The sequence below is a fragment of the Alosa sapidissima genome, chromosome 16 (assembly GCF_018492685.1).
Source record: "Alosa sapidissima isolate fAloSap1 chromosome 16, fAloSap1.pri, whole genome shotgun sequence".
In the NCBI taxonomy this organism is placed as follows: Eukaryota; Metazoa; Chordata; class Actinopteri; order Clupeiformes; family Clupeidae; genus Alosa; species Alosa sapidissima.
The window spans coordinates 1,406,085-1,431,084 of NC_055972.1; the positions used below are offsets into that span (position 1 = coordinate 1,406,085).

A 25,000-nucleotide genomic window follows, 5' to 3' on the forward strand; every position below is an offset into this window, starting at 1 on the left:
TGTGTGTGTGCACATGTGTGTGTGTGTGTGTGTGTGTGTGCGTGTGCACGTGCGCATGTGTGTGTGTGTGCACATGTGTGTGTGTCACCTGTAGCGTGCTGTCGCTCTGCAGTTCTCTCCCGGCGAAGATGACGCGGAGCTGATGAGGCTCCACCCCCTGCAGACGCCCCACCTCCTCCTTCAGCTCGGCCACTCTGGCTCCGCCCTCTAGCTCCACAGGGAACCCACAGCTGGAGTTGAACCGCACGTACACTAGAGAGAGAGAGAGAGAGAGCTGGTTAAGGAGTGTGTGTGTGTGTGTGTGGTACCCACAGCTAGAGTTGAACCTCATGTACACTACACACAGAGAGAGAGCTGGTTAAGGAGTGTGTGTGTGTGTGTGTGTGTGTGTGTGTGTGTGTGTGTGTGTGTGTGTGTGTGTGTGTGTGTGTGTGTGTGTGTGTTACAGGTCCATGTCAAATAAGGACAGCATGCCTCACGTAACGTTACACAGGTCACACAGAAGGAGGCTTGAAATTAAAGCGATGGTTCGGAGTAATTTAGTCACTCTAGGGTCCTTTGCACCATGACCCCGAGCCAAACACCCTCCCAGAATGTGTTTTCCCTTGAACCCTGGTCGAGTAGCGCTGTCAGAAACTGATGACTTTCTGCAGGCGCTTATGGAACCAACTTAGTATCTCGTAAATGACCCCACTGATAATGGCCTGAATGGTACCAAACTTCTACAGTAGTACAACTATGTTCTGTACTCATAAAACGAGGCATTGGAAAGTTTGTAAGTACACCAGGAGTTTATTTAAATAACACTTGCCTGATTGTTGCTACTATTGAAAAGTTTGTAAGTACACCAGGAGTTTATTTATTTAAAATTGTATTAAATTTATTTAAAAATGTATTAAAAAGTTTATTTTAAATCGATTGTAAAATCGATTTTTCATGTCTAAAGACGTTTCAATTTACAACGCCAAATATAGGCCAATCCACGAACAACTAACAGGCATTAGGACGAACGTAAAGGGGGGCTTGAATACGCACAAGCCAGCAATATTTCTGATGATTTCTTGGCGTGAAGTTTCGTGCACAATGACAAACAGGAGTGCAGCATTCTCGAAAAACAATAAGCAGAGTGGACTGCCATAACATCAGTGAAAAACATTACTGCAGGCTTCAACGTGGCTGCGTTTACAATTCACTGGCGTACAATACGCCACTTCAAGATGACCCGACAGATTTGGGCGGCATTCATTCGCGGCAAATCATTGCAGCTTGATGGTAGTAACGTTAACACGTAGTAGTATGTCTCAATTAAATTTAGTCAAAAATGCCCTCCTCCTCTCCTCGCCTTTGATGCTTCCCTAACTTTTAGCTGCAGTGTAGCCTATATCCTTAGCAATAAGTAGATGCAGCATTGGGTCTTGAATAGGAATGTAGTGGAGGCTAAACGCAAGTAAACGCAGTTTCCTATTCTGAAATTTCAGAAATAGTTTATCCATCTCTTATTAGAGTTTATCCACCTCTCAAAAGAGTTTATTCACCAATACAACTGTTAACATTTAAAAATCTCACTGTATTATCCACAATAACAATATGTACACTCATCAACACTCTATGACCCACTTAATGCCACTTGTATTGTTATAAACATTGGATAATAACCTCCACCATCATCAAACATGTTCTGAATGCCTTTTCTAAAAATCTGATACCGCATGGCGCAGTCCACCTTACCATGATCACAGAATTCATAGTTTACCCACCTCTGATTTTACCACTACATTCCTGGTCTTGATATATTCACAGGAATCCATAGGAATTAAATATTCATGTTGTTTTATCCAATATTAGTTGTACAGATGTATAGTCCATCATATACACACCCATGAAGCCAACAAAGAAAATGCAAAAATAGAGATTTTGGTGTAATTATTCCATTTTGTGTAATCATTCTATATCAGAACCTGACATAGGCTACAATCCAAATAGTCTACAAGAAACCTCAGAAATGCGTACTTTTATTGTCAGTATGCATTTTGGGTAACCAAAAATATGGGGAGTTTCCATAGGGCATTACAAAACGCATGAGCATACCTTTGCAAACAATGCAAATAATGCAAATAATGATCTAAAGTACTTATTTTTCATTATACATTGATCTACTTTTGCACACAGCTTCACAAGACCTGGTACTAGGGCTCAGTTGTGTTTCTAAAATCATATCAAGTGACCTAGAGGGTTGAAATGTGGTCAATTCAGAGATGCTTGTTATCCGGCAGAAAGAAAAAACAATATTCTAGGCTCTGTAAACCTGTGCCAGCCAGTGCTTCCTAAGAAACTACAGGATCTTAGCTTTCTAAAGATGTCCAGCATTTGATGGTAGGCCAAAAGAACACCCTCTGAAGTAGGCAGTGCAATGTTGGGGGGGAAAGCCTAGAAATGGCCCAACAGGTTATGGGAAGATTTAAAAAGAGAGACTGGCACTCTTGCACTCTGGTAACATTTGTGTGGTCCAGGTACCGTTGCATAAGAAAATGTTGTCATTCACAAGACTATTTTTACTTTAATACTTTAAGTAAATTTCCAAGCCTGTACTTTGTTACTTTTACTTAAAGTTAAGTTAAATCAGTACTTCTACTTTTACCAGAATATTTTTAACACAAGTATTTGTACTTCTACTTGAGTACGGGAAGTGAGTACTTTTGCCATCTCTGTCTGCTACTATCTACCGCTGCGTCGACGTTACTTCCGTGATTTGGGAAAAGCCCGTAAAAGTCCTGGCAGGAAGCATGCATAAGGATGTAGATCCAGGATTGCACTAATATTTTGTTCGTAGTACCAGTTTGCAACAATTATTAGTTAACACTAAGTTGTAAACATTGTATACAAAAGGGTGTGTTATCTGGAGAGGTGTATTGTTTTTTTTTTTCAAAAGAAATGCACTAATCTGTTACATTTCTTCATGTTTAATACTGCAGATGTTAAGTAGGCCTATGCAATAATTTCTTAAATATTGTTTATTTTTAAGATTTCTACAGATGTGCATGCAACAAAGAGTTTGTATTTTTATGTTGTTTCACCACAGAAGAATGTATTTTTGTTGTTGAAATTGATTTACAAACATATGGTATCGGAAAAAGTATCGTTTAGGAACCGGCATCGAAATCAAGGTATTGAAATTGGCACCGTATCGAAACATTTTGAACGGGCCCTATTATGAGTAGGATGTATAATTTAGTATGATGTCCAGTCCACATTGGGAGTGTTTTCGTTATCAAACGCCGGGCGGAGGGCGCAACAAGGCGTTCCTAGGTTTCTTAATCAGTCATGGGTGCGTTTGGGGCGTAACATCATGTAAACCAATGAGAATGACATTTGTCATTCCCTATAACAGCGCGAAGTTCGACGTCAAAGAATGCATCGGTATTTTGACAGTCAGCAGCACATTTGAAGGAGTCTGCTTGCGAGACTGTATGGAACAGTCCACTAAACCATTCTTTACTAAAACGTAGCATAGCCTCTGGTGTTGTGCCATCCACTTTTAATAATTTTACTCTGCAATCTCTCGTAAAAAAGCCTTCCCTTGACAAATTACAGACCTATCTCAAAATTGCCTTTTATCGCCAACATTTTAAAGAAAGTGGTTTTCCAGCAACTAACAGCATATTTAAACAGTTTTAATTCATTACATAGATTCCAATCTGGTTGTAGAGCTATCCACAGCACTGAATCTGCCCTACTGAAAGTGTACAACCACATTCTGCTCTGCACTGATTCTGGTTCCTGCGCCATTTTAGTTTTATTAGATCTCAGTGCTGCATTTGACACCATTGACCATGGTATCTTGCTGCGCAGGCTGGAACACAGAGTTGGTCTGCAGGGCTGTACTAACCTGGTTCACCTCATACCTCAAAGACAGGACTTGTTCAGTTAATTTGGGACATCGCTCCTCATCCTTTGCTACTATGAAATGTGGAGTCCCCCAAGGTTTGATCCTTGACCCCTCCTCTTCTCTCTATACATGTTGCCCCTCAGTTCCATCTTTGATAAATATGGCATCCAATACCACTGCTACGCTGATGATACCCAGATCTATCTCCCAGTTGCTCCTCAGCCCGGCAACAAGACCCCATGTTTATTAAACAAACTGCATAGCTGCCTCGATGACATTAACACTTGGATGGCATGTAATTTCTTACAACTTAACGGCAGTAAAACTGAAGTCATCAAATTTGGCCCCCCCTCTTCTGTCAACAGCCTCAGCAGTACTCTTGGTCTCCTCTCTAACAATGTGGTTAGAAATCTTGGGGTCATGCTGGATAGCTCTCTTAATTTTGATAAACAAATAAATAGTGTGGTCAGAAGTGTTTTTATCAACTTAGAGTAATATCCATTCTCAAGTCCTTTTTATCCCAGAATGATCTTGAAATTCTCACACATGCTTTTATTACCTCCAGACTTGATTACTGCAATATTTTATACACAGGTCTGACTCAATCCAACATACACAAATTACAGATGGTCCAGAATGCAGCAGCCAGATTGCTTACTGGTATTAAAAAGAGAGAGCACATCACACCAGTCCTGGCACTGGCTTCCTGTTAAATTTGTGTTTCTTTTTGTTTTTAAAGCTCTTAATGGCTTAGCCCCCCCCCCCCCCCATATTGCATCAACTGTTACTTTATTTCACCTACCTCTTACTTTATCTATTTACTTATTTATTGCTTTTAACCTTGTTTTTTTCTCATTAACTCTATTTTATTCTACTTTTCCTGCTTCATATTATATTATATATATATAAATAAAAGTGACTTGACTTGACACACACACACAAACTCAAGCACAAACACTCACACACATACATATTTTCTTACACAGAGCAGAGGGAATCACTCAAGCATGGTGCTTGAGGGAAAATGCATTTGCAGATATTGTTGATCTAAAAACACAGTATGTGAGTATGTGTGTGTGTGTGTGTGTGTGTGTGTGTGTGTGTGTAGGTTTGTACATGTTTGCAAATATGTTAGTGTGTGTGTGTGTAGGTTTGTGTGTGTTTGCGAATATGTTAGTGTGCGTGTGTGTGTGTAGGTTTGTGTATGTTTGCGAATATGTTGGTGTGCGTGTGTGTGTAGGTTTGTGTATGTTTGCGAATATGTTAGTGTGTGTGTGGTGGTACCTGTTAGCGCTCTCTGATTGCACTAATGTGAATATGTTAGTGTGTGTGTGTGTGTAGGTTTGTGTATGTTTGCGAATATGTTGGTGTGCGTGTGTGTGTAGGTTTGTGTATGTTTGCGAATATGTTAGTGTGTGTGTGGTGGTACCTGTTAGCGCTCTCTGATTGCACTAATGTGAATATGTTAGTGTGTGTGTGTGTGTAGGTTTGTGTATGTTTGAGAATATGTTGGTGTGCGTGTAGGTTTGTGTATGTTTGCGAATATGTTAGTGTGTGTGTGGTGGTACCTGTTAGCGCTCTCTGATTGCACTAATGTGAATATGTTAGTGTGTGTGTGTGATCTCTGATTGCACTAATGCGAATATGTTAGTGTGTGTGTGTGTGTGATCTCTGATTGCACTAATGTGAATATGTTAGTGTGTGTGTGTGTGTGATCTCTGATTGCACTAATGCGAATATGTTAGTGTGTGTGTGTGTGTGTGTAGGTTTGTGTATGTTTGCGAATATGTTAGTGTGTGTGTGTGATCTCTGATTGCACTAATGCGAATATGTTAGTGTGTGTGTGTGTGTGATCTCTGATTGCACTAATGCGAATATGTTAGTGTGTGTGTGTGTGTGTGTGTGTGATCTCTGATTGCACTAATGTGAATATGTTAGTGTGTGTGTGTGTGTAGGTTTGTGTATGTTTGCGAATATGTTGGTGTGCGTGTGTGTAGGTTTGTGTATGTTTGCGAATATGTTAGTGTGTGTGTGGTGGTACCTGTTAGCGCTCTCTGATTGCACTAATGTGAATATGTTAGTGTGTGTGTGTGTGTGTGTGTGTGTGATCGCTGATTGCACTAATGCGAATATGTTAGTGTGTGTGTGTGTGTGATCTCTGATTGCACTAATGTGAATATGTTAGTGTGTGTGTGTGTGTGTGTGTGTGATCTCTGATTGCACTAATGCGAATATGTTAGTGTGTGTGTGTGTGTGTGATCTCTGATTGCACTAATGCGAATATGTTAGTGTGTGTGTGTGATCTCTGATTGCACTAATGCGAATATGTTAGTGTGTGTGTGTAGGTTTGTGAATATGTTAGTGTGTGTGTGTGATCTCTGATTGCACTAAAGCCAAGGGGGCGTCTCCCCTTCCCCTAAACTGGCCCTTTAGTCAGGTGCCGGATTGCTTGGTTCCTCTGTGTGTGTGTGTGTGTGTGTGTGTGAGTGAGTGTGAGTGTCTGTGTATGTGTGAGTGTGAGTGTGTGTGTGTGTGTGCACTATGAGGCCGCCCTATTTACAGACTAAAAGCCACTCCAACCGAACTGCACAATCACCCACCCAGAGGGAATGTTCTAGAAATGAGCCGGACGTTACCACCTATTACCATGCCCTGTAGGGTGGGCTAAACACACAGCACACTCACACACACACACACACACACGTGCCGGATGTTATGACCCCGGTTCTTACACTCGTAGGCCTGTAGGGTTGGCTGGATACACAGCACACACCCACACAGCAAAAGCACAAACGCGTGTAGCGCTGTAGCTGCCCCATGTTTATAACCCAAGAGTGTAGCACTGTAGCTGCCCCATGTTCATGCCCCCAGAGTGTAGCGCTGTAGCTGCCCCATGTTCATGCCCCCAGAGTGTAGCACTGTAGATGCCCCATGTTTATAACCCCAGAGTGTAGCACTGTAGATGCCCCCAGAGTGTAGCACTGTAGTTGCCCCATGTTCATGCCCCCAGAGTGTAGCACTGTAGCTGCCCCATGTTCATGCCCCCAGAGTGTAGTAGCTGCCCCATGTTCATGCCCCCAGAGTGTAGCACTGTAGCTGCCCCATGTTCATGCCCCCAGAGTGTAGCGCTGTAGCTGCCCCATGTTCATGCCCCCAGAGTGTAGCACTGTAGATGCCCCCAGAGTGTAGCACTTTAGATGCCCCATGTTCATGCCCCCAGAGTGTAGCGCTGTAGCTGAAGCTTCTACATTGGTGTTATTTGTACACAATTGGCGCTAGCGGCACCCGCCACATTTCCAACGTGTAGCTACTTCAGTTGCCCCTTTAATGCCCTCGGAGTCCTGGCTCTGAGCCAAGATGGGAGGGGTGGGGCCTGGCAGTATAGAAAATGAACCAATGGCAAGAGCTGTTATTGGATCAGTTCAGTGTCAGTATGGAAAATGAACCAATGGGCCTCTGACCTTCCTCTGGCCCGATTGTTGGCCAAAATAATTAAATTATATATAGCCTATTCTATCGGCCCAAAAGGTGTGTTGGCCCGGGAAAATGCCCGGTATGCCAGATGGCCAGTCTCTGTGTGTGTGTGTGTGCCCCTGTAGATACCCCTCCATCAACACACACACACACACACACACACACACACACACACACACACACACACACACACACACACATAGAGGAAACAGTCGCAGGCTGCAGGAAGCGGGTGGCTGTTAGTGTGTGTGTGTGTTTGGCTGTGTGTGTGACAGAAAAATGTCTACAAACAGGTACTGCGCGTGTCTGTGTGTGTGTGTACTTTATGTATGAGAGATAATATGTAAGCATGTATGCGTGTGTGAGTGTGTATGTATGTGTATGTGTGAGATAATATGTAAGCATGTATGCGTGTGTGAGTGTGTATGTATGTGTATGTGTGAGTGATAATATGGAAGCATGTATGCGTGTGTGAGTGTGTATGTATGTGTATGTGTGAGTGATAATATGGAAGCATGTATGCGTGTGTGAGTGTGTATGTATGTGTATGTGTGAGATAATATGTAAGCATGTATGCGTGTGTGAGTGTGTATGTGTGTGTATGTGTGAGTGATAATATGGAAGCATGTATGCGTGTGTGAGTGTGTATGTATGTGTGAGATAATATGTAAGCATGTATGCGTGTGTGAGTGTGTATGTATGTGTGAGTGATAATATGTAAGCATGTATGCGTGTGTGAGTGTGTATGTATGTGTATGTGTGAGTGATAATATGTAAGCATGTATGCGTGTGTGAGTGTGTATGTATGTGCATGTGTGAGATAATATGTAAGCATGTATGCGTGTGTGAGTGTGTATGTATGTGTATGTGTGAGTGATAATATGTAAGCATGTATGCGTGTGTGAGTGTGTATGTATGTGTATGTGTGTGATAATATGTAAGCATGTATGCGTGTGTGAGTGTGTATGTATGTGTATGTGTGAGTGATAATATGTAAGAATGTATGCGTGTGTGAGTGTGTATGTATGTGTATGTGTGAGTGATAATATGTAAGAATGTATGCGTGTGTGAGTGTGTATGTATGTGTATGTGTGAGTGATAATATGTAAGCATGTATGCGTGTGTGAGTGTGTATGTATGTGTATGTGTGAGATAATATGTATGCCTGTGTGCTTGCCACTGAGAGAATATGTGTGTGACAGAGAGTATGTGTCCAAGTGTGTGTAAGCCTGTGTGTGTGTGTGTGTGTGTGTGTGTGTGCCTATGTGTGCCTGTGTGTGTGTGTGAGCTGTCACCTGGCGCCCCTCTAATCTCCTCTTATTGTTTCGGATCCCTGTCGGAGGAGGAAGCAAATGGGCAAATTCCTCGCTTGTCATGTTCCATCACGGGAAGCCTCCTCACCACACACACACACACGTGCCTTGACTGCATGACAAGGGACCTGTGTGTGTGTGTCTGCATATGTGTAGGTGTGTGTGAGTATGTGTGTGCATGTGTAGATGTGTGTGTGTGAGTATGTGTGTGCATATGTAGATGTGTGTGAGTATGTGTGTGCCTATGTAGATGTGTGTGAGTATGTGTGTGCCTGTGTAGGTGTGTGTGAGTAGTTGTGTGCCTGTGTAGGTTTGTGTGTGTGTGTGTGTGTCTGCATATGTGAAGGTGTGTGTCTGAGTATGTGTGTGCCTGTGTAGGTTTGTGTGTGTGTGTGTCTGCATATGTGAAGGTGTGTGTGAGTATGGGTGTGCATGTGTAGGTTTGTGTGTGTGTGTGTGTGTGTGTGTGCATGTGTAGGTGTGTGTGAGTATGTGTGTGCATGTGTAGGTTTGTGTGTGTGTGTGTGTGCATATGTGTAGGTGTGTGTGAGTATGTGTGTGCCAGAGTTTCCACTAGGAAAAAATGGTGAGGTTTCGTTTTCCGGACATTTTGATGATATGCCGGTCAAATGTCCTATTATCACTTCTTAATTAGTCAAGTTGAGGAAAACTGGAGACAGGCTATGTAGCTTAAAGAATGACATAATCAGGCTGAATAGAATGCAACATGTTCATTAGCCTAACTTACGTAAACATGCCTAACTAGATCTAGCCAGTATGTATATTTTCATGGACAGCAAGAGTCCGCTTCGTTCATTGTTTTAAAAAGGCTACAGTACGTTGTTTGTTGCTGCTACCCACGTTATCTCCAGTGGTTCCACTGTTTAACTTGCACAGATGCGCACACACAAGAATGAGCGCTCACACCACTACCCACCACTGCCTCTTTATTTGATAACAATGAATTAAGAAATGTTTCCTATTCTGGGAAATGTTTAGTTTCTTTTTCTTTCGGTCCGCGGTTCAATGATACCGTTTAATTGTGCCGGAAATTATCCGCGGACCAGCAATCTCCTCGTCGAGGAGGCCCTAACCCTGCAGATCATAGACAGAGAACGCATAGGCCTACTGTATGCTTTGGGTGAAGAACACAGTTGCATGTCCAGTGTACACGGTGAATGACAGTGTCTTGGAGCGGCCACACCCCCGCAACTCCACTTCCAACGTCATGATTCCGACAGATACGCCCGACACTTCTGCTTTTTATCTGGTGGTGGTGGAGTTGACCGGACATCTGAGGCTTCAGACGTTACCAATTTATCATCATCCATCGCGTCTGGCCTCTGAAAAAACTTTTAAGGCTAGTCTGCCTGGGCCTGGCCATGTTTGAACCGCCTCACTCATTTGTTCGTTGTTTAACATGGACGTTTTAAGCGTGCGCTTCCTATTTGAAATGTTTCCAACAGTATTTGAAATGCAGCATAGGCTATGCGTGTTGTTTAATAGCTTTCAAACGGTAGAGCCTGTACATTTAAAAACATAGCCAGAGGACGTATTGCTTTAATATAGGCTTACATTGTAAGGCTTATTTTCAAATTCAGATTGCGTTAGGGGGACGGGATTATTAGCCAATTTCAATCGGACAATTTGACCGGAGAGGTTTAATTTTGTCGGAGATTTCATTTTTTTTCCGGCCAATGTCCGGTAATTACCGGACAACGGAAACCCTGGTGTGTGCATGTGTAGGTGTGTGTGAGTATGTATACTGTCATGCAGATATGAGTGTGTGATTGATTGCCAACCCATGTGTATGGCAAGCCGATTGAGCATTTATTCAGATATCTTGATATCAGGCATAATTGTCATGTACATGCAAGCCATTTCTGTCCACTAGTTAACTAGTGAGCCATTTCTGTGTGAACTAGTGACAGCCAAAATGCTCACTAGTTAACTAGTAAGGCCCAAATTCTCTCTAGTTAACTAGTTCATATGTTTCATATCTTATTAGTTAACTAGTAATGCTTAGCATGTTCACTAGTTAACTAGTGGACACTAAAATGTGCACTAGTTAACTAGTTTAAAGACTTCTATATTTTACTACAACTAGTAAGGTACAAAAAGGTACAAACATTTTTACTAGCTGACTACTGAATGTCGAATTCCCACTTGTTAACTTCTATGTAATTTGGCCAGCCGCTTCAGCATTTATTCTGATATCTTGATATCAGGCCAACATGCAAGCCATTTTTGTCAACTAATTAACTAGTGAGCCATGTTTGTGCACACTAGTTAACTAGTGACAGCATAAATGCCCACTAGTTAACTAGTGAACACATATTAGCTTCACTAGTTAACTAGTGAGAGCCAGAAAATATCCACTAGTTAACTAGTAAAGGCCAAAATGCATACCAGTCAGCTAGTTGAAGGCTTTTGGGTCTCACTAGTTAACTAGTGACAACCAAAAATGTGCACATGTTTAGAATTAAAATTAGGAGGCGGAGAACTAGTTCACTAGTGGGTGTTTTGGTGCACACTAGTAAACTAGTGACACTTTTTAGACCTCACTAGTTAACTCGTGGGCATTTGTGTCTTTACTAGTTAACTAGTGAGCAGTTCTGCCTTCACTAGTTTACATGTAAATGTCACACTGAAGCCACTAGTTTACTAGCTAGAGTACCTTTGGCCAGCATGTTAACTTGTGTGCCACATGCAAATGTTGTGGGTGGGATTTCGTGAAATTCTGCACTGTGATTGGTTGTCATGTTCTATTTGGACAGGGAGCCAATAGAAAGCCTCAATTTCCAGAAATCGCCGCCTCCTAATTTGAATTCTGCGCCACTAGTTGACTAGTGTGAATTTTGTCTTGAACTAGTTTACTAGTATACATTTATGACCTCACTAGTTAACTAGTTTGGACAAATGATGCATCAACTAGTTAACTAGTGAGCCTACTGCCATCACCTAGCTAGCTAGTAAGCCATTTATGGTTCACTAGTTAACTAGTGACATTGACCTACTGCAACTAGTTAACTAGTGAGGTGTTTTGCCTTCACTAGTAAACATGTGCATATTTTTGGCTGTCACTAGTTAACTGAGCTAAAATGTGTTCACTAGTTAGCTAGTGAGCCTTTGGCTCCCACTAGTTAACTAGTGTGCATATTTTGGCCCTCACTAGTTAACTAGTTCACACAAACATGGCTCACTAGTTAACTAGTTGACAAAAATGGCCTACATGTACATGACAATTTTGCCTGATATCAAGATATCAGAATAAATGCTCAATCGGCTTGCCATACATGTGAGTGTGTATGAGTGTGTGATTGATTGCCAACCCATGTGTATGAGTGCGAGAGTACAAGCACTTAATGCACTACTTGATGTACATAAATATATATGTGTGTGTGTGTGTGTGTGTGTATGTATGTGCATGCCTGTGTGTGTGTGTGTATGTGTGTGTACGTGCCTGCTTGTGTGCGTGCATATGTGTGGGTGTACGTGTGTGTGTGTATGTAAGTGTGTGTGTGTGTGTGTGTGTGTGTGTGTATGTATATAAGTGTGTGTTTGTGTGTGTGTGTGTGTGTGTGTGTGTGTGTGTGTGTGTCTGTGTATGTGCATGCATGCAAGTGTGTGTGTGTGTGTGCAAGTTTGTGTTTGTGTGTGTGTGTGTGTGTGCGTGCCCACGTGTCCAAACGCCCCATCACTGAGAGTGATCCACCAGAGGGAGTTGGTTGGGCTGTGACTAGAACACGCCATGTCTCGGTTCTGGAACACTTGGAACCGAACCTGACAAGATCTCCTCAGTCTCCTTGGAAACGGAGCAGATGAAACACCAGCCACTCATCAATCCGTCACCGCATGTGTGTGTGTGTGTGTGTTCCAGCGTGTGCCACACTGGGGAAGGTGGGATTTCTCCACAGACAGTAAAAGAAATGGACACAATTTGAAACCCTTTCCGAGTGAAGCCTTATTGTGCTGCGCATCCTCAGTGTCACTTGAGTGATAACACCTGACGTTAAGCAACAGACTGAAACACAGTAACTCACCTGGAAGCCGTGCTGCGAAAACTGATAACGTGCAAAGTGATCCGAGTTTGATAACGTGTAGAGTGATCCGAGTTTGATAGCGTGTAGAGTGATCCGAGTTTGATAGCGTGTAGAGTGATCCGAGTTTGATAACGTGTAGAGTGATAAAACTGATAGTGTGCAGAATGATCCAAGTTTGAGTGCAACAGAACATCACTTCATTGTTTTTTCCCCTCCATCTTTCCTAAATAGCTTAGACTGCATTCAGTTTCTTATCCAGAGAATACGGTCATTTTTCTCATGTGCAACTGAAAGTCATCATTTTAGCATTGGTTTTCAAAAAAAGTTTATTACGGAGCCGTAAAGTGAGATACAAGGTTATGACTCCAGGACACAATGTTGTATTTCTCTGGAAACAAAAATTGTCCATATGAAGGCTTGAAACGTGTAAACGCGAAACTTGAAACGCGTCTGGTAGTCGTGAGAACGTTCACCAGTGTTTTGATTTTGGCCTACAGAACGTTTGGTAACAATCCTACAAATCACACCTTTAAAGTGACGCCAAGATGAACAGGGGTCAATGGAATGCTAACTCCAGGTGAAGGGAGGTCAATGGAATGATAACGTCAATGGAATGATAACTCTAGGTGAAGGGAGGTCAATGGAATGCTAACTCCAGGTGAAGGGAGGTCAATGGAATGCTAACTCCAGGTGAAGGGAGGTCAATGGAATGCTAACTCCAGGTGAAGCTTATTAGCTTCAGAGCCTCCCATAGGGGGGTACACCTTTCCAATTGGACTCCTCTCTGGCACCCAGGAGCAGACCTGCTGAGAGTGGGCCAATGGGAGCAGACGTGCTGAGAGTGGGCCAATGAGTGCAGACCTGCTTAGAGTGGGCCAATGAGAGCAGACCTGCTGAGAGTGGGCCAATGAGAGCAGATTAGGGCTGGGATACTGTAAACGATTATTTTTTAAATGATTAATCTAGCGATTATTTTTTCGATGCATCGATTAATCTACCAATTAATTTTTTCAGTTCGATTCGATTTCGATTATCTCCCCATTAATTGACTAATAGCAATTTATACATGTTGATTTACACATCTGAATGAAAATACATGAATTCCTTAACATTGCAATATATGTTTATTGCTCTTAAAATTCCAAAATAAAAGACTATACAAGTGCAAAGTAATGCATTCTTAGTCAGAGGTAGCATTCAATAAAGTTCAGTGTATAGGTCTAATTGGGTGCCTGTCACTTTAAGACGTTCATGAGGGAACCCTTGCAATTGTAACACTTTTGTACACAGTTAAAAGGCTGCTGATGTGTGGATGCAATTCATAACGTAGTTAGTTCAAATAACGGTTCATACTTCTCCTTGGGACAAGCACTTTTGAGTCTTGGAAAACACTTTTCCATTTACATCGGGATTTGCAAACATTCAGTGTCAGAGTCAATAAAATGAGCCCTGCATGAGTAACGAAATTAGTAAGCATGCTAAACTCGACATCCAAACAGTATTCTAACGTTAGCTTTGAGATACTGCTTGATTGCATAACTTAACTTAGTTTAGTCTCTTCAATGTACTATGGTGTGATAAGACCTTAGCAGAGTTAACTTCAATGCAGCAGTTTTGAACAAATTTGCGCGGCATGATAACAATGCTAATCGGATTTAATAGCAATTTAGCCCGCCGTGTTCTATGCAATGCTTCTATGTGGCAACAACAATCCTTCAACAATCGTGAATATTTGCACATGCAGAGGAGGGGCAGTGGGCTCGTTATGAGAGAGAGCGGGCGGGGCAAGGAAAGGCTGTGTGTGTAATAAGCGCAGCTCAATGAAAGGATTTTATTGACAGCAATGCTTGACGAATCAACGCGCATATTTTGCGTCAACATATTTTTTGCGTCGACGTCATCGATTATGTCGACGCGTTGTCCCAGCCCTAGAGCAGACCTGCTGAGAGTGGGCCAATGGGAGAAGAGCTGCTGAGAGTGGGCCAATGAGAGAAGAGCTGCTGAGAGTGGGCCAATGAGAGCAGAGCTGCTTAGAGTGGGCCAATGGGAGAAGAGCTGCTGAGAGTGGGCCAATGAGAGCAGACCTGCTTAGAGTGGGCCAATGAGAGAAGAGCTGTTGAGAGTGGGCCAATAAGAGAAGAGCTGCTGAGAGTGGGCCAATGGGAGAAGAGCTGCCCCAAGTTATTCTGTTCTGCACACCAAGTCTACACATCTGCAGCCGGCTGGTTGCACCAGTCAAGTGTTGGTTGGATGGTAAGTTTAGGTGTAAGGTGTGTTTTAAACCTCACGCTCAAACTAACTAGTTTTAAACTAGCGCTGCATTCTTTTTCTGTTGCATCATTGCTACTTAAGGTACACCGTAGCTAGTAGCTAGTAAATTATAATACTGTCGCATAGAATGCCGTTTTCACCGCTGACAACCAATCTATCTCTATTGATATCTGCAGTGTCACAGATTCACAGCACTTTGCATGTTGGTGGTTATGTCATATGCTGAAACCCTTTTATGTCTGACCTCCTCTGCAATTACTTTGCTGAATGCAATAAAGCGAGCGTTCTCTCTTTTTGCATCACAGTGTGGTACGGGAGCACAACCTCCCATGACCGTAAACAATTGCAAAGAGTTGTCAAGTCAGCAGCCAGGATTATTGACAGTAACGTACCTGATCTCCACAACATTTACACTTCCCGCTGCAAGAGAAAAGCTGATTGCATTATTAAAGACCCCAATCATCCCGCTCACGCTCGGTTCCCTCCCCTACCACCCGGGAGACGTTACCGGAGCATTAAATCCAGCTCCACCCGTCTCAGGAATAGTTTTTTTTCCACAGGCGGTCAGATTGTTGAATAGCTGATGCACTTTCTGTCTTGCACTATGCACTTTATGTCTGTTTTTGTCTGTTGTATGTCTCCTTGTCTGTTATACTGCATGTGTGGGATGGAGCAAAATGCATTTCATTGTATTGTAGGCTTACTATACATGACAATAAACTTGAACTTGAACTTAAAATAGCTTTTTATTTTTTAATAACCGACATTTTGCGGTATTTGTGTTTTGGGAATATTTCAACCACCGATGTAGGCCTAGCGGTAGATTGTTGTGCATTATACACTACATTTTACTGGCTTATACATCACACACATTACATTCCACAATCTTTAGAACCCTACACATTACATTCCACAGACTCTAGAACCCCTAAAATCACATTACATGCCACAGTCTTTAGAACCCTACACATTACATTCCACAGACTCTAGAACTCAACAAATCACATTACATTTTACTGTCTTTGGAACCCCACAAATCACATTGCATTCCACAGACTCTAGAATCCCCCAAATCACATTACATTCCACTGTCTTTAGAACCCGACAATTCACATTACACACCACTGTCTTTAAAACCTTACACATTACATTCCATGGGCTCTAAAACCCCACAAATCACATTACAAACCACTGTCTTTAGAACCTTACATATTACATTCCAATGACTCTAGAACCCCTCACATTATATTCAGCTGAATTTAGAACCCCATGGGCTCTACCTGTAGAATCTTACATTCCACTATGTCTAGAACCCTCACATTCTAAGGTGCCGTTGCGCCAGACTGAAGGAGTCTCACACCAATCCAGCATTCCTCTGGAATACAGAACGTTTGAGAACAACTGATACAGGATTCCTCAGGAATACAGAACGTTTGAGAACAACTGATTCAGCATTCCTCAGGAATACAGAACGTTTGAGAACAACTGATCCAGCATTCCTCAGGAACACAAAAAGTTTGAGAACAACTGATTACCAGATATAAACAAAAAGTGAAAAACCATTTAAATTCATATTCATTCATTTGCATATAAAGCTCTTCCACTGATAAAACGTCAGTCAATGCATCCATACCAAACAGCCTCACACACACACACACACACACCCGGTAGCTAATGCATCCATATCAAACAGTCTCTTGAGCAAGAGAAGAGAAACACTCAGCTGAAGCAGGGATGGGGGGGTATGTTAAAACCTTCTTAAATGTAATTAAACACACACACACACACACACACACACACTAACAGTGAGCACAGAAGTAATTAGGTGGTGCTCATGTGCAAGGCGGGCAGGTGAGGGGAGAGAGAGAGATGGCACACATCTGATGGAGAGGATGTTACGCATCCCCTGTACTTGGTGGTCACCCGATAGTAACTCTGGCTTGGCTCCCCCTGTTGGTAGCTATGGCCACAAACTTCGTTCAGAGCGTGCCCCTGCTAATTATCTCTGGGCCAACCCATGTCCTGAGATCTGGCTGTGGGCCTATAAAACATACCTGTGCACAGGTGAAGAGGATGCTTGTGCGCATGCCTGAGCTAGATGGTCCAACCCACGCCTTTGTTCCTGCTCTCGCCGACTGAGCTGCACGGTCCCTGCTTCTCACGGACGCCATTAACTCGGACTTTGAACTGACAATTATTTATTCTTAGTTACTGTAAATTCTATTTTTGTATTAAAACCCCCTAGATTCGAGCCCTTCGGCTGTTCTGTCTCATTTATGTTGCGGATTGAGGTTCAGTCCGTAACATAATTGGGCGCTCGTCCGTTCTTTCCCCCGAGGCATTTGTAAAGGCTACATTTCGGCGTTAGTCGTTTTTGCGGGACCTTTTACTGAAGATTCAACGACTTTTTGTAAGTGTTGGCAATTCTGTTTTTGTGTACACCCTTAGGAAGGTAATCGCTGTTTGTTGTTTTTTTTCTTTATGTTTGGTGGTAGCCCTATTTAGTACGCCTGGGTTTGATGATTGGCTGCCTGTAGTCTATTGTTGACCGAACAGGCCTGCACGCTAGGTAGTGGACCCACTGAAGACCTTAGACAGTGAGGTATTTAGGGCTGTTTTCTTTTGCTTTGCCCCCTTTGGAAGTTAGTTGTGATCTCCTGGGTGTTGGGGTTTTCTCGTTTGAATTGCCGTTTTGAGATACAAGTCGTTTTGTAAAGTTCTATGAACTTATTTTTGTTGTTGTTCGCACGCTGAAGTTGTAGGCCGATATTTCGTTTTTTTTCCCAGTCTTACTGGTGTTTTGCCTACCTTTACTTCGTTTTTGCCGGCTGTGCTGGTGTTTCGTGCTTTTGTAAGGCTTTTTGTGGGTTTTCTCTCTCTGTTGTGACCACTTTTGAATTTTGAAACTGATATTTTTCGTAGCCTTTCAATCAGTTTTTGAAGATTTTAAAGGTTAGTCTTGATAGCATTTCAATTCAAATTTGTGCAGTATTTACCAACCAATTTTTTTTGTCAAAAAAAAATGTCATTGACAGATGACTTTATTGCGGCGCCGTCCGTAGAGATACTATTTTAATGCTCGAAAAATCAGCTATTAGAGTTGTCCGAGAAATACCAAGTGCATATTTCTAATACTGAAAAGCATTTAAAAGACACCACTTCAACTGCTTTAATCAAAGGTCTTGTCGCGCAGACTATCTTGCCCGAAAGCCACCACAGAGTAGCACTAAGGAGCTTGAACTCCAGATTCACTTGCAAGAACTCACTTTGCGTGAAAAGGAGCTAGAGAACGAGCATGAGAAGTTGCGTGTTTCAGCTCGTCAAGAGGAGCTTAGAAATTCACTAGAATTGAAGCGATTGGAACTTGAGACATTAAGGCAGCGCCAAGCTGTACCACAGCGAGATGATGATTTTCAAGTCAGCTGGTATGTTAAAATGGTTCCTGTGAGGTGGAAAAATACTTTCCTCATTTGAACGTGTTGCAACTACTTTAGAGTGGCCTAAGCGATATTGGACGCTTTTGCTGCAATGTGTTTTAAAAGGTAAAGCACAGGAAGTTTACTCTGTTCTTCCTTTTGATGATAGCTCTGACTATGATAAGGTGAAGGCCGCAATATTGAATGCTTATCAGTTAGTCCCAGAGGCATATAGACAAAAGTTCCGACGTTACAAGAAACTGGATAGACAGACATATGTTGAGTTTGCTGGTGAGAAAGTGACTTTATTTGATCGATGGTGCCAGTCAGAAGGTGCTGATTCACAGGAAAAGCTTATAGAGTTAATTGTGGTTGAAGACTTTCGTAATTGTCTGCCTGATAACGTGGCTACTTATGTTGCTGAGCAGAAAGCAGAGACCATCTCCCAAGCAGCCTGTCTGGCCGATCAGTAGGCATTGACTCATCGAGTGCACAAAGACCGGAGTCGTTTTAAAAGTCAATCTACCGTATCATTCACTACAGCACCCAGTCCACCGGTTAGTCCAAGTGTTTCAGTTAACGCGGAGGAAAAATTCTGTCGCTATTGCAAAAACTCTGGACATCTCAAGTCTGAATGTATTAAGCTGAAAAGGAAGTAGGAAAAAGGTGTTGGCCTAGCCACCACGTCAGGACATAGTGTTCGCCCTATCATGCCCGTTGACCCTGCGCTCGCGAAGGCTCCGTCTATCTATGAGCCTTTCATAACTGATGGAGTCGTATCAGTCCCTGGTGGTCATTCTGTGCCTGTGCGCATTTTACGTGATACTGGCGCAGTAAAATCTGATCTGTGGCGACGTGGTTGTTGGGGTAAGGCCCTCGTTTCCCATTCCCTCTGTGAACTTCATACTAGGCAACGATATAGCAGGCCCGAAAGTCTGGAGTCAAGGTGATGTACTGCCAGAAGTGATTCCTGCACCACCTGTGCCAGAGGGCGTGGATGAGTGTGCGCAAAAGTTCCCTGACGTGTTTCCCGCTAGTGTCGTCACGCGCGCGCAAAGTAAAAAGTCTAATGCGCCTATTGACATTGACCTCAGTGATAGCTTTATAGTCCAGCCTGAAAGGTGTGAGAGACTTTTCAAGCCCCTGCAACGGGCTATTCCTGAAGTCAAACCTGTTAAGAATGAGATTGCTGATTCGTGAAAAATTAATGTCACAAAAATCTGATTCCACTCTTGCTGCTTGTTTTCAGGTTGCATTATCCGACCCTAACGATGCGTCCGCACCGCGCACATTCTTCATCAGGGACGGTGTTCTAATGAGAATGTGGAGACCGCGCAGTGGTGAAGAGTGGGGCGATGTTTATCAAATAGTGATTCCAACTGAGTACCGCTCAACGATACTCAGTGTTGCGCATGATGGTCTCGCTGAGTACCGCTCAACGATACTCAGTGTTGCGCATGATGGTCTCGCTGAGTACCGCTCAACGATACTCAGTGTTGCGCATGATGGTCTCGCTGAGTACCGCTCAACGATACTCAGTGTTGCGCATGATGGTCTCCCTGAGTACCGCTCAACGATACTCAGTGTTGCGCATGATGGTCTCGCTGAGTACCTCTCAACGATACTCAGTGTTGCGCATGATGGTCTCGCTGAGTACCGCTCAACGATACTCAGTGTTGCGCATGATGGTCTCGCTGAGTACCGCTCAACGATACTCAGTGTTGCGCATGATGGTCTCGCTGAGTACCGCTCAAAGATACTCAGTGTTGCGCATGATGGTCTCGCTGAGTACCGCTCAAAGATACTCAGTGTTGCGCATGATGGTCTCGCTGGTCATATGGGCGTCACAAAAACCTATAATCGCATACTCCAGCACTTTTTCTGGCCAGGTTTGAAACGTGACGTTGCCAGGTATTGCAAATCGTGCCATGTCTGTCAGGTGGGTGGCAAACCGAATCAGACGATTACGCCAGCACCATTACAACCAATACCTGCTATCGGCGACCCCTTTGAACATGTCATCATTGATTGTGTGGGCCCGCTACCGCGGTCGCGGAGCGGCTATATATACCTACTCACTGTTATGTGTACTGCCACACGTTTTCCGGAGGCTATTCCTCTGAGGAAAATTACAACACGATCCGTGACTAGGGCTTTATTAAAGTTCTTCTCGTTTGTTGGATTACCTAGGATAATTCAGAGTGACAAGGGAAGTAATTTCACAGCAAAAATGTTTTCCCAGGTCATGAAGTCACTCCATGTTCAGCACCGTACCTCCAGCGCGTTCCACCCGGAGTCCCAAGGCGCTTTAGAACGCTATCACCAGTCGTTCAAAACGATGTTGCGTGCCTATTGCCTTGAAGTGGGGGGGAACTGGGAGGATGCTGTGCCTTGGCTACTTTTTGCATCACGAGAGGTGGTGCAGGAGTCTCTTGGATTCAGCCCTGCTGAACTGGTGTTTTCTCACAACATGCGCACTCCGTTAACGGTCCTAAAGGAACAGTGGTTGAGTGCACCTAGTAGTGTTGTGCAATTTTCGTTCCAGACTACAGAGGGCTTGTGAACTCACCCGACAAAACCTCCTAAGTGCTAAAATGAAAACCTGGTATGATCGCAAGGCCCGAGCACGTTCGTTCGTGCCTGGCGACAAAGTACTTGTACTGCTCCCTGTGCCTGGTGCTGTCTTCCAGGCCAGGTACAGTGGGCCGTGCACTGTTAAAGAAAAGCTGTCCGATCTCAATGATGTCATTTCCACTCCCGACAGGCGGCAGCACACTCGGGTCTGCCATGTTAATATGCTAAAGCCAGATTTTGACTCAATCGACCAGCCTAACGATTCTGCTACCCTTCTAGCTGCGCTGACCGCGAATGAAGACAGTGTCACGGCCCCCTCACGTTCAATAATCGAGGGTCGCTTAAAAAATTCTGAGATGTTGGCTGTTTTAGAGAGTCAGTTGCCACACTTATCAGACACGGAAAGAGTCGACATTGTTGCTTTGATTCATGATTTCCCCGAGCTTACAGGAGATGTCCCGACCATCACCTCGGTATTACAGCATGATATCGATGGTGGTACGGCTTCTCCAATTAAGCAGCATCCATACAGGGTCAATCCGCTAAAACGTGCGATTTTCAAAAAAGAGATTGAATATATGCTCTCCAACAACATCGCTGAACATAGTTCAGGTCCGTGGAGTTAATGTTAATTACAGAGCTACGCTTATGGTGACAAGCCACCATTTTGGGGTGGGAGTGTTACGCATCCCCTGTACTTGGTGGTCACCCGATAGTAACTCTGGCTCCCCCTGTTGGTAGCTAAGCCAGAGTTACTATCGGGTGACCACCAAGTACAGGGGATGCGTAACACTCCCACCCCAAAATGGTGGCTTGTCACCATAAGCGTAACTCTGTAATTAACATTAGCCTTACAGCAACGGTATGCCATAAATGAGCTTAGACTATTAGAAGAACTAAGAAATAGTAAAGCTGTACTGAGGATATGGGCAGGAACACAGTACAACAAAAATGGGCTTTTTCCACCACTAAGTTAGCCAAAGACAACTATTTCAATAGCAGCTTCCATAAAAAACACTTACCATTATCACTAGTACCAACTTAAGACAGAGAAAAAAAAACACATCACACACACACACGAGCAGGTACACTAACATGTACACGCACAAACATCCAAACCAATAGGCTTTTTATTTAACCAGGTGACTATCTGGATTAATTTTAAGATTAGATTCTATCTAGATTCGAGCCCTTCGGCTGTTCTGTCTCATTTATGTTGCGGATTGAGGTTCAGTCCGTAACAGAGGATGCCACAGGACCGTCACAGATATGGACACACACACACACACAAATAGACACTCACACAGACACACCCACACTCACACACACCCACACACCTGCCTCATAACCTGTCACTTTAGCTTGAGATAACGATAGTAGAGCTGTTGGACAGTTACTGGTTTTCCTGTACACACACACACACACACACACACACACACACACACACACACACACACACACCAACCCTGTCACTGTGGGATATGATATCACTATTCACCTGATGAGAAAGATGCTGTGTGTGACAGGCCAGGCAATTTCCCCAGGAGCGTGCGCACACGCACACACCGTTTCTGCATGAGTGGTCACGGTTAGTTTTAGCTCACCTGTCGACAGCTCCAGGCCTGAAAGTGTGTGACCATGGTGTATCTGTGTGTGTGTGTGTGTGTGTGTGTGTGTGTGTGTGTGTGTGATGATTCAGGCCTGTGTCATTATTCCGTAATCAGTTGTTATATAAAGCCTTCTCTCCCTCGGCCACCATGAGAATGGATTTCAACTCATCCGCCCACACAACAGATTGTATATCCATTAGCCTAACAATACCACACACTATAACCAATCAGAAGGAAGTTAAGGGACAGGCCTCACGTGTGTGTGTGTGTAGATATCACTGATTGAATACATTCTAGCCTACAGCCCTGCTCCAGCTTGATTATGATGGTGCGTGCATGTGTGTGTGTGTGTGTGTGTATTCAGCTCATATCAGTGCTCGTCTCTGGGCCACACCCGTGACATCATCACAATGTCACACACCGTCTTCTTCTCCATCCCTCTCTTCCCCCATTTCCTCTTCTCTCTCTCTCCATCTCTCTATCCCTCTCTTCCCCCATTTCCTCTTCTCTCTCTATCCCTCTCTTCCCCCATTTCCTCTTCTCTCTCTCCAACTCTCTATCCCTCTCTTCCCCCATTTCCTCTTCTCTCTCTCCATCCCTCTCTTCCCCCATTTCCTCTTCTCTCTCTCTCCATCTCTCTATCCCTCTCTTCCCCCATTTCCTCTTCTCTCTCTATCCCTCTCTTCCCCCATTTCCTCTTCTCTCTCTCCAACTCTCTATCCCTCTCTTCCCCCATTTCCTCTTCTCTCTCTCCATCCCTCTCTTCCCCCATTTCCTCTTCTCTCTCTATCCCTCTCTTCCCCCATTTCCTCTTCTCTCTCTCCATCTCTCCATCCCTCTCTTCCCCCATTTCCTCTTCTCTCTCTATCCCTCTCTTCCCCCATTTCCTCTTCTCTCTCTATCCCTCTCTTCCCCCATTTCCTCTTCTCTCTCTCCATCTCTCCATCCCTCTCTTCCCCCATTTCCTCTTCTCTCTCTCTCCATCTCTCTATCCCTCTCTTCCCCCATTTCCTCTTCTCTCTCTATCCCTCTCTTCCCCCATTTCCTCTTCTCTCTCTCCAACTCTCCATCCCTCTCTTCCCCCATTTCCTCTTCTCTCTCTATCCCTCTCTTCCCCCATTTCCTCTTCTCTCTCTCCATCTCTCTATCCCTCTCTTCCCCCATTTCCTCTTCTCTCTCTCTCCATCTCTCTATCCCTCTCTTCCCCCATTTCCTCTTCTCTCTCTATCCCTCTCTTCCCCCATTTCCTCTTCTCTCTCTCCATCTCTCCATCCCTCTCTTCCCCCATTTCCTCTTCTCTCTCTCCATCCCTCTCTTCCATCACAAGACTAAGATTAAGACTAAATTAAAAAATAGGTGACAACATTAACACAATAGAGTGGTGTTTTAATTCACACACACACACAGTGAGGTTGGGTTTTAATTCACACACACAGTAAGGTGAGGTGAGGTTTTAATTCACACACACAGTAAGGTGAGGTGAGGTTTTAATTCACACACATAAACACCACACAGATGCACACACACAGTCAGTGAGGTTGAGTTTTAATTAGGGGTGTCACGATTTTGATTTTAAGTCGAAAATCAATCGAAATTACATCTCAATCTCAAACTTCGAACTCAAAGGTGGAATCGACGATATAGCCACACTGGCATACAAATGCAATACAATTCTATCAAAGGTCTGACATTAGATCTGAGGGTAGCATTTTAAAATGGGTTATTTTGTTTTAATACATAATGTATTTGAACACTTTACTTAATGAAAACCGTTTACTTAACAAAGGTAGGGTGATATATATATTTTATGTTTTGGCCCTTCAGTTGAGTTCAAAATAAAATGGACACAACGAAATAACAAACATTTGATTTTTAAAAAAATTAGTCGTTTCGATTGGTCGACTAATCGAAAAATTGGTTGAAAGATCAGTCGTTAGAAAATTAGTCGCTAGTGGCAGCACTAGTCACGTCCAGCATGTATGCCAAGACACAAAAACATTCACACACACACATGTGTTAAACTGTGGGGACAACACTCTAACTTCAGGCTGCAGCCAGTTAAAAAAAAACAAAAAAAAAACATCAACCGACCGAATTCGAAGCCCCTCTTGCTACTTTGAAATCATCGGTGTGGAAGTATTTGGTCGTTCATTCACGTCAATTAACATTAACTTAGCCTACTCAACTTATCAAGTGAAAAGATGATGTAGTTACAGTCCAAAATTACTTTAAAGTGCATATTCTATAAAACACACTAACCTTGGGTCTCTTCAGAGTGTGCTGAAACAATCAAATTATGATTCTGTGTTGTTTCATGTCACTATATTGATATTGTATATGTTTAATGTTTGTTCTGTTTACAACTTCGTGGTTGAAACGGTTTCAAAACAGTAAGGTTGAGTTTTATTTCACA

At 43.3% G+C, this 25,000-nt stretch overlaps 1 protein-coding gene across 3 annotated transcripts in view; it reads right to left on the reverse strand.

The window, feature by feature from the left end:
- prkn (parkin RBR E3 ubiquitin protein ligase) overlaps positions 1-25,000 on the reverse strand; it is a 121,836-nt gene that overhangs the window by 83,772 nt on the left and 13,064 nt on the right. For all 3 annotated transcript variants that reach the window (XM_042065354.1, XM_042065353.1, XM_042065352.1), the window contains exon 2: positions 89-252. In XM_042065354.1, coding sequence (XP_041921288.1) covers positions 89-252 — 164 coding nt within the window. The remainder of the gene's footprint in view (positions 1-88; positions 253-25,000) is intronic.